General features: G+C 44.2%; 2 protein-coding genes across 4 annotated transcripts in view; both read left to right on the forward strand.

The window, feature by feature from the left end:
* Window positions 1–7,462, forward strand: part of ADAMTSL1 (ADAMTS like 1) — a 473,481-nt gene extending 466,019 nt beyond the window's left edge. For all 3 annotated transcript variants that reach the window (XM_083419278.1, XM_083419280.1, XM_083419279.1), the window contains 3 exons: window positions 2,027–2,136; window positions 4,837–5,057; window positions 6,186–7,462. In XM_083419278.1, coding sequence (XP_083275404.1) covers window positions 2,027–2,136; window positions 4,837–5,057; window positions 6,186–6,292 — 438 coding nt within the window. In that variant the 3' untranslated portion in view covers window positions 6,293–7,462. The remainder of the gene's footprint in view (window positions 1–2,026; window positions 2,137–4,836; window positions 5,058–6,185) is intronic.
* Window positions 7,463–8,038: 576 nt separating this feature from the next.
* Window positions 8,039–18,638, forward strand: part of LOC310667864 (SOSS complex subunit C-like) — a 76,938-nt gene continuing 66,338 nt past the window's right edge. Inside the window, exon 1 of the mRNA XM_083420895.1 lies at window positions 8,039–8,050. The gene's annotated coding sequence lies outside the window, so the exon portion shown is untranslated. The remainder of the gene's footprint in view (window positions 8,051–18,638) is intronic.

The following is an 18,638-nucleotide window of genomic DNA, read 5'->3' on the forward strand; positions in this document are numbered from 1 at the left end:
TCAGAAATGCAATGGTACACCTACTAGATAGTGCAGTTGGTGGAGCACATTCTTCAAGAAGAATGTGGCTCAGGGATCTATTCTACCTTTACCACATCCAAGAAAGATAGATCACTCAGAACGGTATTAGACCTCAAGTTTTGCAACCAACTCATAAACACCACCGTTTTCAGATGGAGACGTTACAGCCTATTCAGGAATATCTCCAAAAGGGGGGCTTCATGTCTTCTGACTATCTGACAGAAGCCAACCTGCGCATTGTGGGAAAACCAGGGTGGCAGGAGAGGATATATTGTTTATTAATATCCTTCCTAACTTGCACTAGCAAGTTCCTTTACTTAGCAGAGTTTACATTCCCCTTTTTACATGCACAGCAGATAGCTGGTTGCAGGTTCGTGTGAGCCTCTCACTATTATACAATTCAGTCTGTCTCAGATTGAATTGTACGTTCCTGGTAAGTTCCCTTGAATCCCTCTTAAAAGAATAAAGACGCCACAGTGTTATTCAAAGTCAATAAAAGACATTTACTCACATCAGTTCACAGTTGGATTCCTGAAGGCAGACTTAGTTACAAATATGTACATGTGGATCTACCCCATATGGGGGAATGATCCCAGTGCTTCTGCTAGCTGAGAGCTAGCAGAGCAGTCCTAGCTGAAAGCTGGTCAAACGAAGAAGGAAGTCAAAAAGATAAAGTGTGCTGCATGTCTTGTCCTTTTATTACCTGGACATTCTATCACATGCAAAGGAAGGATGCTCCAGCCAGGAGGAACAGGAAGTTTTGACTGGCTGGACCAAACATTTCCCTGCGTGTCTTCTCTAGCATTATAAGGAATGTTGTACTTGGCTGCTTCTCATGGATCACATCCCACACGCATCCCTATCTTTCCACCACAGCACAGGTTCCTCATGTTTGCCTACAACGGCTTTCACCTCCAATACGGAGCAATCTGGTTTGCCCTTGCCTCAGCCCAGAGAGCATTCACCTAGGTAGTGGCTGCTATTCCCTTTTCCTTACCTAGAGGACATGATGATGGACTCTGCATCCCTGCACCAAACAACAGAAGACTTCATGTGACCCTGTCGGCCTTCTAGGATCACAACTTCATGATCAATTACAAGAAGGACAAGAGGCTATGAGATCTGGCAATGAGCAGGAGCCTAACTGCCGAGTTCTTTTTAATTATTTTCATTTAGGCAGATCTCTAGTCATTACCCATTGTTCCACACTGAGGGGAGTTTACCTTAGATCTGTGGACAACCCTTCTGTGAAACTCTTTATGAATTCTCATTCACGACTTTTGTTACATTGCATTAATTGTCTCGTGCTTTTTGGTTACTTGTTTTTAAGGGCTTGCCTATAAATTATGAGTGGTAAAATGTCCGGCAAATGGGATAGAGTGACATTTGCCGTGTGGATCTCAAGCTGTAGGCCAACAAAATGGGAAAATGAGAGGGGAGTTTTCATTTGTCCTAAACTCTTGAATTTATAGCACCAACCAAGGCAGCTTGAAAGACTAATGTGTTTACTGTAGCATCAGTTTTCAGGGGCTCTGGCACACAAAAGTCCATGCTACCATTAATTTCCTGGTGCAACAGGACTCTTGTTGGTTTTGCTGAAACAGACCACCCTAGCTATGCTTCTGGAATTTAACAATAAATTATTGAATCATACATATCCCAGGCCACAGATCTGTAGCAAAAGACAGGGAGCATCTGACTCATTTGCAGTCTTCCTTTAGCAGTACTGAAAGAAATGCATGCTATTTCTTCATTCTGCTGCAGCCCGCTCAATTTACGACCCACCAAGCTGAATTCAATATAACAGCCACATATTGTGGTGTGTCAGGTGCTTGGGAATTAACCCCCCAACACACACACCTCTTTTACAATCCAGAACGAGCAACAAATAAATATTGATCAAGTCCTTAATAGGTTTCGATACATGATTGGTAGGCTGCATTCTTTGATAATAATAATAAATAGTGCATGTCTGTTCTAAGTGTCCAGTTGTCTTTCTTAACAGTGTAATGGACCATGCATTGGATCTCGACTGGCTGTACAACACAGGCAGGTTTTCTGCCGGACCAGGGATGGGATATCTGTGCCTTCCGACCAATGCAGCTCCCTTCCGAGGTAAGCCCTGCTGATATTTTCAGAAACTGACACCATGTTTGCCAATTGTGACACAGCATTATTTATGTTTGGAACTTTAAGTTTTAATCCATTTTGGGGGGTGGAATTATTTATACCCTAGCCACTCTGGGCAGCTCCCAACGGAATAAACACCAAACATTAAAAGCTTCCCTAAACAGGGCTGCCTTCAGATGTCTTCTAAAAGTCATGTAGTTTTTTCTCTCCTTGACATCTGATGGGAGGGTGTTCCACAGGGCGGGCGCCACCACCAAGAAGGCCCTCTGCCTGGTTCCCTGTAACCTCACTTCTCGCAGGGAGGGAACCACCTTGGACCTGAACCTCAGTGTCCAGGTTGAATTATGAGGGTGGAGAGACTCCTTCAAGTATACTGGGACAAGACCATTTAGGGCTTTAAAGGTCAGCACCAACACTTTGAATTGTGCTCGGAAACGTACTGGGAGCCAATGTAGATCTTTCAGGACCAGTGTTATGTGGTCTCTGTGGCCACTCCCAGTCACCTGTTTCCTGTGGAGTGCGAGCTACAACTATATATCTAACATCATCCCTTATCACAGAGGAATGCAAATGTATTCTCTCATATAGGAAGGGGTATTGCAACAGATTTTGGGACGGAATCATTTATATTTTTTAGGGAAGGCCCATCTTTCCTGCAAGATCTAGTTACCTTGAAAATGGTCACTTCATTACCCATGATAATGAGGACTTATGAAGAGAGTGAATTAACTCTACTTGATTTGGTTTATAGCTCATTTAAAAAAAAGAAACCAAGGCAAATCAGAGTCTGAGTAGCTCATCCTCTTCCCTAAGCAGCAAGCTTGAGAAGGGAAATGCCAATCCAAGATGGAAGTTCAGTCCTACCCTTCCTTTCCTGAATCCCACCACCATAACCATGAGAGTGCTGGAAAGGAGAAATTCCCAACCTGCCAGCATCTCAAGAAGGAAAAGTCATCAGGTCCCTGTTCGGGAAACATTTGTCCCCCCAAGCAAGGAAAGACAGGAGCTGGAAAGGGAGAAAGCCCATCCTGTAGGATGGGCATTAGTTAACATAGCAAGAGCCCTGCTAGATAAGCCAAAGGACAACCTGGCCCAGCATCGTGTTCTCAAAGTGGTCAACCAGATGCGTGTGAGAAGCCCACAAGCACCCTGGTCCCTTAAACCCCACCCATTTCAATGCTTCATCTAACAATTTCACCTGTCTCAAAATAAAGTCTACCAATACTGAGAATGCCTGGAGGCAATGTTACAACTTGCAAAGTAAATAAACCTAGGATAGGGTAGTTGTTGCTTTAGGGATGGATGGATTGGCTCATTAAAGGAGAAAATGAAAACATTGGCCAATCCTCTTCCTCTCTCTTCTTACTGGCAGACTATGTTATGATTTCACGTGGATGTAGAAAATGCCCAAGTATTGATACTGCACACACAATTCAACTTCCGGAAAAGCTCGACTTTTCGTTTTATAAAGGGCAAGTGCCCAGCCCTTATTGTTAGAAAGAAATGCTTGAATGCATTTGGACAATCTCTGCTGGAACCCTGGAAGCCAGAGGGCATTGGCAGGATTCCAGTGGCAGAAGGCAAGGCGTCTGTGCCTTTCACACATCCTCGCCTTTTCCTTATGACTTGCAAAACCAGAAGCAAATATGCAAAGTCATACAGATGTCGGAATAAACCGTGCAAAATGATGGAAAGAGAACTGGGCTGTTTTGCTTGCCACTGTGGCATCATTGAATTTGGCTTACTTGTACGAAGGCAGGAGTAAGCCTGAACAAGAAAAAGGCTGGCCGCTTTTGAAGGTTTTTTGCTCCTGCAGTCATTTGTGACTCCTCTTATAACTTCGTTTCAGCTTAGCATTTTTTTCAGGGCACCATTTGCACGGTTGGCTTTCGGTTAATGGTTTGTTGCAAGAAATGGGTTAGCACTCTGCTGAGTTTCAGTTCTGGACTGTTAATGCTTGGCAAGTATGCAAAACCAAGAGGACCCAACCTATTTCCTGTAAAAGCTACTCCTGCCTTGGTCCACGAGAGGCACAAGTAAGCTCAACTCAGTGATGCTACACTGGACAAGCAAAACCTAACCTTCAGGTAGGCACGATGGTACATTATCATTGTGCAGAATTCTGCATACTATAGTGAATCATTCCATGTGTTTGTGTGTGTGTGTATATGCAGAGTGTAGGGTGGCGTTGTGAGTTAAACCACAGAGCCTAGGACTTGCCGATGAGAAGGTCGGCGGTTCGAATCCCCCCAATGGGGTGAACTCCCGTTGCTTGTTGCTTGCTCCTGCCAACCTAGCAGTTCGAAAGCATGTCAAAGTGCAAGTAGATAAATAGGTACCGCTCCAGCGGGAAGGTAAACGGCGTTTCCGTGCGCTGCTCTGGTTCATCAGAAGCGGCTTAGTCATGCTGGCCACATGACCCAGAAGCTGTACGCCAGCTCCCTCGGCCAATAAAGCGAGATGAGCGCTGCAACCCCAGAGTCGGCCACGACTGGACCTAATGGTCAGGGGTCCCTTTATATGCAGAGTGTACATCCTTCTGGTTGATTTGTCAAGACAGGGGACTGTCTCTGGTTTGACTCCTACTTGGCCAGACAAGGATCAGCCTTTCCTGAAAGGCTCGTACAGGTGCTGTTTTTAAGAATATTTCTGCAGTAGCATTGTATCTCTTCTGTTTGCCAAAAGGCCTCTGAGCACGCAGAACTGCTGGACAGATGCTTGCGGAGTGCACTGGAGGGTCAGTCTGTGGACTCTGTGCACGGCTACCTGCGGGAACTACGGCTTCCAGTCGAGACGAGTGGAATGTGTGCGTGTCCGCACCAACAAACCTGTGCAAGAGCACTACTGCGCCTGGAGACCGAGGCCGGCTAACTGGCAGCGCTGCAACATCACTCCCTGTGAAAATAGTACGTCTTTCCAACTTAGCACTGCACTCGCTGGGGAAAGCCGCTGTCTGAAAATGCAGATTCTGGGGACTGGTTCACATGTCATCCTCTGCCAGGTGGTCATAGCTGGTTGTGCATGAATTTCACTACACTGCTGATTCTCCAGATTTCTAATCAGATTATATATGATAACGTTCTCATCACTACCTGGCAGAACATCATGAAAGACTAGCTTACAGAACAGTTGCATGTAAAGCACAATTACATTACAGTGGTACCTCGGGTTAAGTACTTAATTCGTTCTGGACGTCCGTTCTTAACCTGAAGCACCACTTTAAGTAATGGGGCCTCCTGCTGCTGCCACACCGCCGGAGCATGATTTCTGTTCTCATCCTGAAGCAAAGTTCTTAACCCGAGGTACTATTTCTGGGTTAGCAGAGTCTGTAACCTGAAGCGTATGTAACCCGAGGTACCACTGTACTATATAAATAAAGCTCTGTGGTTATTCTTTATACACATTGTCGCAGGATAATCCCATATGTAGGTTGAAATATGTACTGATTCATATATATGAATATATATTTGCATAATCTTTTTTCTCACAGCTCCTTTGTTTTGGAGTTCTAGAGAGGCCCCAAGATTCATCTTGCAAGCTGTGCATTTAAAAAAAAATATGATCTGTTTCTGCATCATGCCACGCTCTCCCCCATTCAATCTGTGTTTCAGTTTGACCTGCATTTCAGGTTTTAACCTGTTCTGTATATATCTTTAAAAAGCTGTGTGTTCCCCATTCACTATAATGGAGTATCTAAAAACAGCTCTAACTTTCTCCGCTTTTGGCCAAAGCGAATGAAATGTTCAAGCCCAAGACCCCCTGCAGGTTGGATTAAGCCTGCCAAATTGCAGACAAAAAAAGTTATGGGGCTTTTTTGGGTGGGGCGAAGTAAACGGCCAATAGTTCTGTCTTCAGTTCTGTGAAAGAAATGGCCCTAAATGTTGCAACGGTAATGAAAAGATAGGAAGATAGGAACTTTGCAGAGAGAAGCTGTAAAACCAGTCCACATATGAGATGCAAGGTAATGAATTCTTCTCTCTCTCTCTCTCTTTTATGCAATAATGCAATGGTTCTCTCTTTTCTCTTTTTCCTAGTCGAGTGCAGAGATACCACCAGGTACTGTGAGAAGGTGAAGCAGCTGAAGCTCTGCCAGCTCGCACAATTCAAATCACGGTGCTGTGGGACGTGTGGAAAAGCATAAAGGTGGCAGGCAGAGAACCTATCTGATGAATTTGGCACCACCAGCCCCCACCCTCTGCTTTGTTACTGAGAAGGGCTTCTTCATAAAAAGGAAAAATTGGAAATGGAATGGCCTTATCTTCCATTTTATTTATTTATTTTTTCCTCTCCCCCCCCCCTTTTTTTTTGTTTCTGCTTTTTTCAAAATCCCTTTCTTAAACTGAATCTTTGTAAAGACCTTGACAAGGTTTCCCTTCTATAAGGAGACAAACGCAGCAAGTCACAGAATTCGTTATGAGGGTGCAGACCAAAAGCAAAAGGAAAGAGAGCGCCGGAGAGAGGAGAGTCTGGAATGATGGAACGCCCTGGAAGACTTCAAGGCTGCCCTTTGTGGACAGAAGGAACCTGCGGAAACCGACCCTGAGCAACTGGGCTCAGCAAACGCCTAGCGAAATTGCCAGTACCTTGAGTCAAGAGTGGAACGCGACATTCACCCCTGCACAAACGAAGGGTGGAAGGAAAGGGGGTGTCATGTTGAAGAATGGATTAGCCTTCAGTTGACCCTGGAAGACTTGCTGATATGACCATCTGCTAGAAGGAGTAGCTTCCCATGTAGTGCATTTCACCACATGGACATGGGAAGGAACAGCCACCCACCTCTGGGCGAAGAGGAATTTACCCTGTACCATTGCAGTCAGAAATACGGGGAAGCAAGGGAGAGGGAAAATTCTGCTACTCGCCATTGGGGAAGGGATGCTGCAGCCCAACAGCTTCCCAAATGGTTGTGTGTTCATGTGGTCAGCAGTTCCGTATATTCATCCGCCATGGGTTTTGTATAGCTGTTTCTCTGTTGCCTTACCACCTGGGCTCCCTGCTTTTGGATTATGCGCAGGAGGCACAGTCCAAGTCTCAAAATACTGCATTGGCACAAGCTCCATTTCAACGTGGCATTCAAAACAGGGGGAGCAATGCAAAGGGTGTATCTGCTAATCCCAGTCACAAAAAAGAGTCTTGAAAGAAATGATGCACCAAAGGCTTGCCCTCTTGTCACATTTCAGTTGATTTCTGTTCATTGTCCCTGCTGGTACCTTGGTTTTCAAACAGAATGCATTCCGGAAGTCCGTCCAACTCCCAAAATGTTCAGAAACCAAGGCGTGGCTTCCGATTGCCTGCAGGAGTGTCCTGCAGCCAATCAGAAGCCACGCCGGACATTCAGCTTCTGAGGCAAAGTTCGCAAACCAGAACACCCACTTCTGGGTTTGCGACGTTCGAGTTCCAAGTTGTTCGTGAACGAAGCTGTTCAAAAACCAAGGTACGACTGTATAGACTCTTGTTTTTTAAAACACACACACAAAATATTCTCAATAAATACTGAATATGTGCAATGATATTCACATACTAATAGGACACTTGATCAATTTTAGACCGGATGAAACTGGAATAAGAGCCCAGGTTCAAAATTCCTGAAGCAATTATCTGGTTTAGCTGGTGCTAATAAAAATTAAATTGGAACATAATTGAGAGTTAATGATTAAAATAGGATCTAGATTGGGCAGGTGCATAGATGCAATAGTGCATACTGAGTGTTAAAAAAATTTGAAGAAGAATATTTGATTATAACGGAGGTAAGTGTGGGACCTAGTCCAGAAAAAGAAATACCATGAGCCATCTGTAGCTAACAGTACGGAATAAAAGTATACAGGTTAAAAATGCAAAAGTGTGCAACTCTTGAATATGACTTGAGATTCGTACAACGCAGCCATCTCCACCCACCTGCTGGCCCAGAATTGGCACACAATCAGGTATTTCTCACTATGAGGCTATTAAGGTTAAACACACCCTGTTGGAATTCCCACGAGTTCAGCATCATGTTTAAAACAGTAGCACCTGACCATGCAGCATGGGCATGTTAGTACACCTGGACCATTGATCCACAGCATGGGGCCACAGCATGAATTGATGTGAATGGCCTACTTTAAGCATGATGCTGACTGCGCTGCTTCTGACAAAGGTAAGCGTTCCCGTAACTGGGGGAGTGTGGCTGTGCTGCTCTCTCATTTGAAGCAGATCTCAAACAAAAAGGACTCCCTTTGGAGGAAGGACAAGATAAATGTTGAATAAGTATAGGACTATCAGTCTAGGTGGTCCCTGAGCCACACGCCCACTTTAGTGAAACATATGGCCAATAAACGTTTTCGGGGTCAGGTATGAAGCAGGCTTCAGCTGGACTACTTTGACCAAAGTCCATGCGCATCTCATGCACATTTTGAGATTTGGAAGTGTGCATCCAACAGGCTCTCGCAGTAGGTGCATGTTTCCCCTCGTGAATGGCTCAGTTAGGGTTTGGCAGATTTGAAGAAGAAGAGAAGAAGAGTTTGGATTTGATATCCCGCTTTATCACTACCCTAAGGAGTCTCAAAGCGGCTAACAATCTCCTTTCCCTTCCTCCCCCACAACAAACACTCTGTGAGGTGAGTGGGGTTGAGAGACTTCAGAGAAGTGTGACTGGCCCAAGGTCACCCAGCAGCTGCATGTGGAGGAGCAGGGAATCGAACTCAGTTCACCAGATTACGAGTCCACTGCTCTTAACCACTACACCACACTGGCTCTGCAGCTTGTCAAATAGGTGTTGGCCCACAACACAGCTCATGTGGGTTGCGTGAGCATGACTTCCAGGCTGCAAACAGCAGGTGGGCCAGCGGGCGAGGTTGTGAGACTGCAGCCAGTATGCCTGCACAGCAACCTATGCAGCCTGCAGCCCCCGGCCCCAAAGTGAAGCAGAAAGAACAAGTTTCTGCAATAAATAGCACTGATCCTAAGTGTGCTTTGAGCTCTCTAGGGGATGGTTGAAGGCCACCTTTTGCATTCTGACCTGTATCCATCACAATCATCGCCGTTTCCATTCCACTGCAGTTCAGTTTCTGTCAAATGCTACATTATGTCCGCTAGTTAATGTACCTTACACTCGTTTCAGTGTAAAGGGAACGCCAAAACCATGTTTAAAATGCTGTTAACTTGCCTGCTTGTTTGCAGACTCAGAAACAGCAGCAATGTGAATGAACACTGATCTTACTTGCTCAATTCATTTCTGCTCCTGACTGCAGACAAACACGCAAGCTGCAGCAGATTCCGCTTCCTTTTCCGTTTTTGTCAGAATTCCCCGACATCCCTATAGGTGTCTAGCGGATTTATATATCCGGGCTTTAGTGCCACAAAGTGCTGCACCTCTTCAAGCCAAGGAAAATAAAAGGCTGTTTAGAAAGAAGCCCCCACGTCAGTGGGGCAAGGCAGCGGGGAGGCCTGGCTTGCAAACCTTTAGCTTTGTGCGGCTCTCGTCCTTTGGTTGAGCACCAGGTTCTATAAAAGGGCTTAGCTGTGCCTCAGGTGTCTCTGTGGGGGCCCAGGGCTTGTGCTGAAGTCATAAAACGCAGCTCAAGTGCTGAAGGTAGCATTGACAGGTTGCAGCTTTTATTACGTGCCAATTCTAAAGCAAGTCTGGAAGTTCTCTGGTGAGGCCAGCATCAGGTCCGACAGATTAAATTGCCTCCGGTTTTGGGTCATTCCAAAATGTATCTGGCAGGGAATACGTGCTCGCTCTCTCTCTTTCTCTCTCTTTCAGATGGGTCTCTGAGCTATTGTGTTGCTATGAATCAAAGCGACGTTTATTTAAAAAAGAAGAAGAATGTCTTTCTATGTATGTAAATGTATCTTTTTTTTGTATATTTATTAGAATTTCTTGTATAAAAAGTGCAATATGAATAATTGTACATTATGTTGTTCAGATGAAACTATTTAGGAGGAGGAGCTATTCTGTTATCCCTCTGCAATGTGTTTTTGTTGTACCAGTGATAATGTATATCCCCTCCCCTCCCCAAATTCTAAATCAGCACTTCTTGTTTAATATTGACTGAGTTTCAGCGCATACAGAGTAAATTGCAACAACTGGGAGGCAAGGGTGGGGTGGGTTTTTTAAAATTAATTTAAATTAATTTAAATTAATTAATTAATTAAAAAAACCCAAGGAGTTACCAAGAGAACGAACAGCAGCTTACTTAATAATGATGTGGCGGCTGTTTTCCGACAGCAATAACTGGCGAGAAATGCAGCGGTAATATCAGCCTTTGGTAGGGTTGCCATATTTTGAAGAGCAAAAAAAAGGAGGACACTGTACCAGCCATTCAAAGCAATTAAATGCAATTTGTCTCAAACATTTACCCCTGAAAAAGAGGACGTGTCCTGGGAAAAGAGGACACATGGCAACCATGCAGCAGCTACCTCTTTTATAGTCATTATGCAATAACTCTGCTCCAAGGGATCTCGGAGCTTAAAGCCCCGGTGGACCAGCATGCCTGGGGCTCTCACCCAAGCAGACCTCCCCCACACAAAAATTTAGCGCAGAGTGAAGCTCCACGCACACATCCCTTTGTTGCCCCCTTTCATTCATGTGACGCTGTGGGTGGGCATCGCAGAGGGGCCTGCGCCTGCAAGGACTCTCCGAGGCAAGGCCTACAGAAATCCAGGATTGTACCGCTGTATTTCGTGGTGCTGAATTGCACTCAGAGGCTGACTCGGCCGCTCTGCCCCCTTTGCACACCATGGCCAGGGTCCTCTGCGCAGAGCGCTTGTGCTAAGTCCCGCCGGGGCTTGCAGGTTTGTTAACTGTGCAAAGGCTTGCAGCCTATGAATGTAATTTCAAATGTCATTTGTCTGATGAATTGCAACCTGAGAGCATCAGTGTACATTTATTAGGGTTGGAAAATTATTACAGGAGGCGGCTTCCCTCCCCTTTAAAAAAACAAAAACAAAAAACTTGATTATATAATTTTTTTTGTACAAATAATGCATCTTATTTATTTACTCCCTCTTGTCTCGTCTCGTTCTTTATAAACCATATGGACGCCTTGGAATTTAGAAACAGCTCAGGCTTCATTTCTGTCCGAGATCTGAAGAGAAGTATCAAAAACCTTAGGCTGTGTACATTTAAAATGCTCTGCCCCCCCCCCCCAATCTGGGAACTGTGCCTTGTTAAGGATGCTGGGAATTAGAGCTCCATGAGGAGAAAACTACAGTTCTTCATATTCTTTGAGAGAAGAGATGTGTTTTAATAGCCAATTTAAATGTGACCTTAGGCTTCGGTTTCCAGGAGAGAGGGTGGATTTAACATTAGGCAAATGACTTGTTTCCTTCTCCAGCCCCCTAAGGGACCCAAAACTGAAACCCTAATTACAAAACCTAAAGTACTGTTGTGCAGATGAGAAACAAATAGTAGCCATGGTGAATGATAATGCAGCAAACAAAACTCCTTAATACCTGCCCTCATGTCAGCCATCGTTATCTGCCTGAATTTAAAGGGCACCCAAAAGAATTTTGGCCCACTTTAAAACCGAAGGCTGGTTCGTTGCACGTGAACAATCCCGATGCCAATGATATATTTGCCAAATTGGGGGGGGGGGGCTGGGGACCAGGGCTTTCCTCACCGGCTTCCTTCTGCCCAACAAGCAGTACTGCATCCCACTTGCATCGGATTTACAAGAGGAGGGATAGCACCATATGAAATGGCTTCTCACTTATTTTATGGCAGCCTCTCCCTTTTAAGATACCAGAGTGAAGCTTCTGTCCTGGGAGGCTTGTTCTTGGCTGAGCTTTGTTTTTATTATACAGTGGTGCCCCGCAAGACGAATGCCTCGCAAGACGGAAAACCCGCTAGACGAAAGGGTTTTCCGTTTTGGAGGTGCTTCGCAGGACGAATTTCTCTATGGGCTTGCTTCGCAAGACGAAAATGTCTTGCGAGTTCCTGCGATTTTTTTTCGCTCCCCACCCCCTTTTTCTAAGGCACTAAGCTGCTAATAGCCTTTTAGCAGCTAATCCGCTAATCCCTTAAGCCTTTAATAGCCGCTAAACCGCTAATAGCGCTAATCCGCTAATGGACTTGCTTCGCAAGACGAAGAAACCGCTAGACGAAGAGACTCGCGGAACGGATTCTTTTCATCTTGCGAGGCACCACTGTATATATATAAGTAATGTCAACACTGATGCGCTTTCCACAGGTTCAGGCAGGAGCATCTTCCAGCCCTACCGGGAGATGCTGGAGATTGAAACAGACCACCTGCATGCAAAGCATTTACTCTACCACTGAGCTTCCAAAGCCTGATCCTAAACATTTTTATCCTAACATACTCTCCAACATTTCTCTGATGGAAATAGGGACGTCCTATTCCATAATCATAATTTTCTTATTTATACCCCGCCCATCCGGGTATAAGCCACTCAGGGCAACTTCCGACATATATGAAAACTTAATAAACATTAAACATTAGAAAACTTCCCTATAGGTAAAGGACCCCTGGACAGTTAAGTCCAGTCAAAGGCGGCTATGAGATGTGGTGCTCATCTTACTTTCAGGCCAAGGGAGCCAGCATTTGTCCACAGGCAGCTTTCTGGGTCATGCGGTCAACATGACTAAACCGCTTCTGGCGTAATGGGACACCGTGATGGAAGCCAGAGTGAACAGAAACGCCGTTTACCTTCCCGCCGCAGCGGTACCTATTTATCTACTTGCACTGGCATGCTTTAGAACTGCTAGGTTGGCAGGAGCTGGGACAGAGCAATGGGAGCTCAGTCCATTGTGGGGATTTGAACTGCTGACCTTCCAATTGGCAAGCCCAAGAGGCTCAGTGGTTTAGACCACAGCACATCCCCATACAGGGCTACCTTCAGATGTCTTCTACAGATTGTATCTCCTTGGCTCGGGGGGGTTGCATAACTCCATACCCTCTAAAATTTCTCCGATTAAAATAGAAACATCCCTCCAGCATTTCTCGAATGAAAATAGTGACATCTTAAAGAAAACCAGGACATTCCAGAATCAAATCGGAAACAGGGACGGCTTCTGTAAATCCAGGACTGTCCCTGGAAAAAAGGGACACTTGGAGTGTCTGTCCTTACATAAATCCAATGTTCACTGGATAGTGGTCTTAGGTTCCTATGAAAGCTTATCATGGCTTAGAGTTCTCCCTTCAAAGGACTAAATGCTATCTAAATCTAAAGCAGGTATGCCAGTTGGTTTATTTTGTGGGGTGTAAAATTCTAAAAAAAGCTAAACAACTTCAATCCTAAAAAACAACTTTGGTCAGCCCTTCACTTCATCAAATCTGGCCCTCTTTGAAAAAAGTTTGGACACCACTGATAAAGGGTAAAATAGCTGATAATCTGCAATAACAAACAAATATGTGCATATGTGTCCGGCTGAGAAGGAATTAAAGTGCTGGGAGAGGCTGTGATTTGAAATACAAAACATTTGCTTTTGAGTGGGTAATTATTATGATCGCTGTGGCTGCACGCCCTGCACTGTAAATATGCTTGCAACAAAATCATGTGGGAATTGAGAAATCAATTTCTTCTGCACACGCGGGCGCTCCTCTGATCCTATAAAACAGTCTGCTGCCTCTCGGTCCCTCATGACCATTGGGATGATCTCATGCTTCAATCCAGAAGGTCAACCCAAACAAACAGGAGCGCCATGTAAACCGAAGAGACCGGAGAAACGGAGAACAATTGCTAATGAAGGAACCCAGAACTTGCTCCTTGTTACTTAAGGAAATGCTTCAATGGTCAGATTGAAGGTTACTATTCCCTCCCCCACTTTACCCAAAATTATTTGTTAAGCCTAAATTATTGGTTTAAGTAAATATTCTGCGAGGTTGGTAGTGCAACGTTTATGGGGCTGGTTTTCTACAAACCCAGTGGTCTAACCTAGTGGTTTTTATTACCAAGTAAGAAAGAAAGCTAACTTGCTGAGACCTATCATAGCAGATCAAGTAGGACTTCACTCAGGAGGAAAGATGTGGACTTTCCTGAGCCAGAAAGCAGGGAATGGCTAACCAATAGCCAGGAGGACCAAATACAGTCGTACCTTGGAAGTCGAACGGAATCAGTTCCAGAAGTCCATTCGACTTCCAAAACATTCAGAAACCAAAGCATAGCTCCTGCAGCCAATCAGAAGCCACGGATGCCCGTCAGACGTTCGGCTTCCAAAAATAGTTTGCAAACCACTTTTGGGTTTGCAGCGTTCGGGAGCCAAAACATTCGAGAGCCAAGCTGTTCGAAAACCAACAGTCGCTGCAAACCCCCTTAAGCAAAACTAAGGCTGAATGCATGAGCCACAATTTCCACTAAGCAGAATATAAAATGGTGATGTTCTCCAGACTTGCCATATAACCAGGAAATTTTGGACAATTAATACTCCCCACAGAAAGAGGTTTGGGATATCAGATTCCTGCCTAAGTGCCTCCAGTGGCCACTTATGTAAATCTCCAAAAAGAGGGCACAGATTTAAACAACACTGATATGCATCTTGATTTTCATGTACAGTGGTACCTTGGTTCTCAAACTTAATCTGTTCCGGAAGTCCGTTCCAAAACCAAAGCGTTCCAAAACCAAGGTGTGCTTTCCCATAGAAAGTAATGCAAAACGGATTAATCCATTCCAGACTTTTAAAAAGAACCCCAAAAACAGCAATTTAACATGAATTTTACTATCTAACGGGACCATTGATCCATAAAATGAAAGCAATAAACAATTTACTGCAGTCAAACAATCAATCAATCAGTAGCTGAACTGGGTTCCACACAGTCACAAAAATCAAACAATGAAGAGCTACAAAAACAAAAATGCAAAATAAATAGCAAAAACAGACAGACCTCAGTGTAACTCTCAAAACAGAAGTGTGGCACTCAAAATGGAGCACGTTTGGCTTCCGAAAAAAGTTCGCAAACCGAAACACACACTTCCGGGTTTGCAGTGTTTGGGTTCCAAGCTGTTTGAGTACCAAGGCGTTTGAGAACCAAGGTACCACTGTATATTTTATTCTTCTGCTTGATTTATATCCCACCTTTTCTCCAAAGAGCTCAAGGTGCCCCATGGAGCTTTTCCTCCACTTTTTATGCTCACAAGAATCCTGCGAGGCAGGTCCAGCTAAGAGACAGGGACTGGCCCAAGGAAACCCAACGACTTAAGTGGAGATTTGAACCCTGGTCTCCACCAGGTGCTAATCCAACACTCTAACCAGTACACCACACTGTCCCTCCATAGGCCTTGTGTCAAGTGAGATTGATACGATACGATAATCTTTATTGTCATTGTCAGAACAACAAAATTGAAAAATCTACATAAGACATGCAAAAACTAACAAGCCTGCTACCCCAACCAGGTTAGCCCCCTAAAACCTCTGATACCCCATTTTTAAATACAATATACTCCCATAGAGATTCCTTATACTGCGTTTAAAACCAAAATCACATTTGGCTAGAAACTGTTTCTCAGGAGGCTAATTCTAGTTCTGCATCGTCTACACAGACTAGTGAAAAAAAGACAGTCACGGAACCAAGAAATTACACAGAACAAAAGAAATTACCGTGAAAATCCCTGAAACGAGAAGTAATCGACTATAGAATTACTTCAAAAACTTACTTCAAACTCAAAAAATTACTTCAAACTCAAAAAACAGGGCTTTAAGAGAATCGAGCAATCTAAAAATCCAATACATTTCCTTCTGTAGTAATTTCTTTCTTAAAATATCCGTATTTATCTCAGGAGTTTGATGTTTATAAATGATAAACCATCGTATTCATAATAAAGTGATGGAAGCACCTCTTACTTCTCATTTCTTAGAAACAAAACATAAGGCAACGGATTTCAGATGGTTTATCATTTTAGATTTAGTTCCTTAATTCCATCAGGTCTCAACTCTTATATTGACTTTAGTTCCTTATTGTAATCTCTTATAACTCTATTTAAACAATATTCTTGTTATTCTTTACAAACTTTGGCAACTACGCCCTATGTTTGAACTAGATGGTCTGTCCCTTTAAAAATTCTTTCACCTTACAGTATACCTGTGATTGGGAACACCCTATATCATTCTTTAACATCAACAGTCAGGAGCGCTTCAGCCCTGTTTTTGAGTCTGTTTGAAACTTAAAACCTCAATTTCTCAGTAGGGCTATGTTCAAAACTTGTTTGAGTCTCTGCCCTATTTTTGAGTTTGTTTGAAACTTCAAATCTCTATTTCTTATTACTACTGCTTGGTTCTCTTAAATAGGGTTTTATTTAAAACTTTCTTGAGTTTCTGCCCTGTTTTTTGAGTTTGTTTGAAACTTTAAAACCTCAATTTCTTATCACTACTGCTCGATTCTCTTAAATAGGGCTCTTGAGCTTGTTTGATATCACTTCAAATCTTATAATTTCTTTATTTCCTCCTGAGGAAACGGATTAGTTCAGTGAAATGAGTTTTGTAGCTGGCATCTCGTTAAGTTTTTGTTTAATTCTAGTTTATTTTTTGATTTTTGTTATTCTATAGTCAATTACTTCTCGTTTCAGGGATTTTCACGGTAATTTCTTTTGTTCTGTGTAATCGTCTCCATAGACTGGCAGAGGCTCTCCGAGGTTTTAGAGACAGCTCTCCCCCAGTCCCCTACCTGGGACTGGACCTGGGGTCATCTATCCCCAAACTTCATCCCTTTGCATGTCAATTTAGCATTAATTATTATAATTTGAAATAAAAATGCAACTCACCAGAATCGTGTGAGGAGGTGACTCGGGTGCTTGCTCATTCTTCTGCCCAGGCGTTGACAATAAATGGGCAACCTCCAGCCCCCTGACTTTGGTGGTTCTGTATCCTTAAACTGGGCTTCGGTTGGGCAGCCCTCCAAACAAATTGGCCATCACCTGTGATTTAGGACACATGGCAACCTTGCAAACTCCTGGGATTGCTAAGAACAAAACCACAGGTGCAGTGAGGCTCAGGGCTGGTCACTGCTAGGCCTGGAAGCTGTTATTAGGGCCAAAATTCACTTTTTGGAATATGTAGCAAAGCCTCATAATGACTACACGTCCTGGGAGAACTAGAATTCCCAGCCTTATTAACAAACCACATTTCCCAGGATTCTCTGGGAGAACCTTTTAAAATGTGTGTCGGATGTGCCTTAAATGTATGGTGTCGATCTGCCCTGAAGTTATTCTCTTCCCTTTACAACATAAATTTCTCACAAATGAATAAAGTTGTAAAAATGTGCCTGGGCTAGTAACTGAACTAACAAGGACCATGACTCTGAGCATGTGCAGAGTTCTTCTCAAGTGGATGAACAGAGCAGGCCACCTCGGGAAGTAGTGGTGGACTCTCATTCGCTGGTGATATTTAAGCAGAGGGTCAGCTATTGCTCAGGGATGCTGTAAGTGCATCCTGGAAGGCCGCTCCAAGACGACCCTCGCTACTCTTATGATTCCGTGCAGCACTTTCAAGTCAAAGAGATTCACTTCTGTGCACAGCTGAGCCCCATCACCTCCCCTTTTGGCAATGAAGTCCTGATTAACAGTAGCAGCAGCAGCAATTAGTAGGGCGCTTAGTCGATGAGGGACACGGGTGGCGCTGTGGGTTAAACCACAGAGCCTAGGACTTGCCAATCAGAAGGCCGGCAGTTCGAATCCCCGAGACAGGGTGAGCTCCTGTTGCTCGGACCCAGCTCCTGCCCACCTAGCAGTTCGAAAGCACGTCAAAGTGCAAGTAGATAAATAGGTACCGCTCCAGCAGGAAGGTAAATGGCATTTCCGTGCACTGCTCTGGTTCACCAGAAGCAGCTTAGTCATGCTGGCCACATGACCTTGAAGCTGTACGCCGGCTCTCTTAGCCAGTAAAGCGAGATGAGCGCCACAACCCCAGAGTCGGTCACGACTAGACCTAATGGTCAGGGGTCCCTTTACCTTTACAGTGGTACCTCGGGTTACATATGCTTCAGGTTACAGACTCCGCTAACCCGCTAACCCAGAAATAGTGCTTCAGGATAAGAACAGAAATCGGGCTCCGGCAGCACAGCGGCAGCGGGAGGCCCCATTAGCTAAAGTGGTGCTTCAGGTTAAGAACAGTTTCAGGTTAAGAACGGACTCTGGAACGAATTAAGTACTTAACCCAAGGTACCACTGTAGCTAGTCGATGAATTGGTTAGTTTAATCATTTTAAAAATTTTGCTGACTAAAAAAGGAGCCCTAATTAATTGGGCAGCAGACCTTAAAAAACATTATTCTGAATATATAAAACCGGACTACAATCATCACTTTAAAAGAGAACACACACATCTGTGTGCAACAAGGACTCACCAGCGCTGATCCCTTTTTTGACATGCCTATGCGTAATTTTAAAAACATTTTTCCCCTGGAGAATTACTGTTTTCTCCTCACATGCAGACATAAAGGTAAAGGGACCTCTGACCATTAGGTCCAGTTGTGGTCGACTCTGGGGTTGCGACGCTCATCTCACTTTATTGGCCTGGCTGAGGGAGCCAGTGTACAGCTTCTGGGTCATGTGGCCAGCATGA

Source organism: Podarcis tiliguerta (genome assembly GCF_965153285.1).
Source record: "Podarcis tiliguerta genome assembly, chromosome: 17".
Lineage (NCBI taxonomy): Eukaryota > Metazoa > Chordata > Lepidosauria > Squamata > Lacertidae > Podarcis > Podarcis tiliguerta.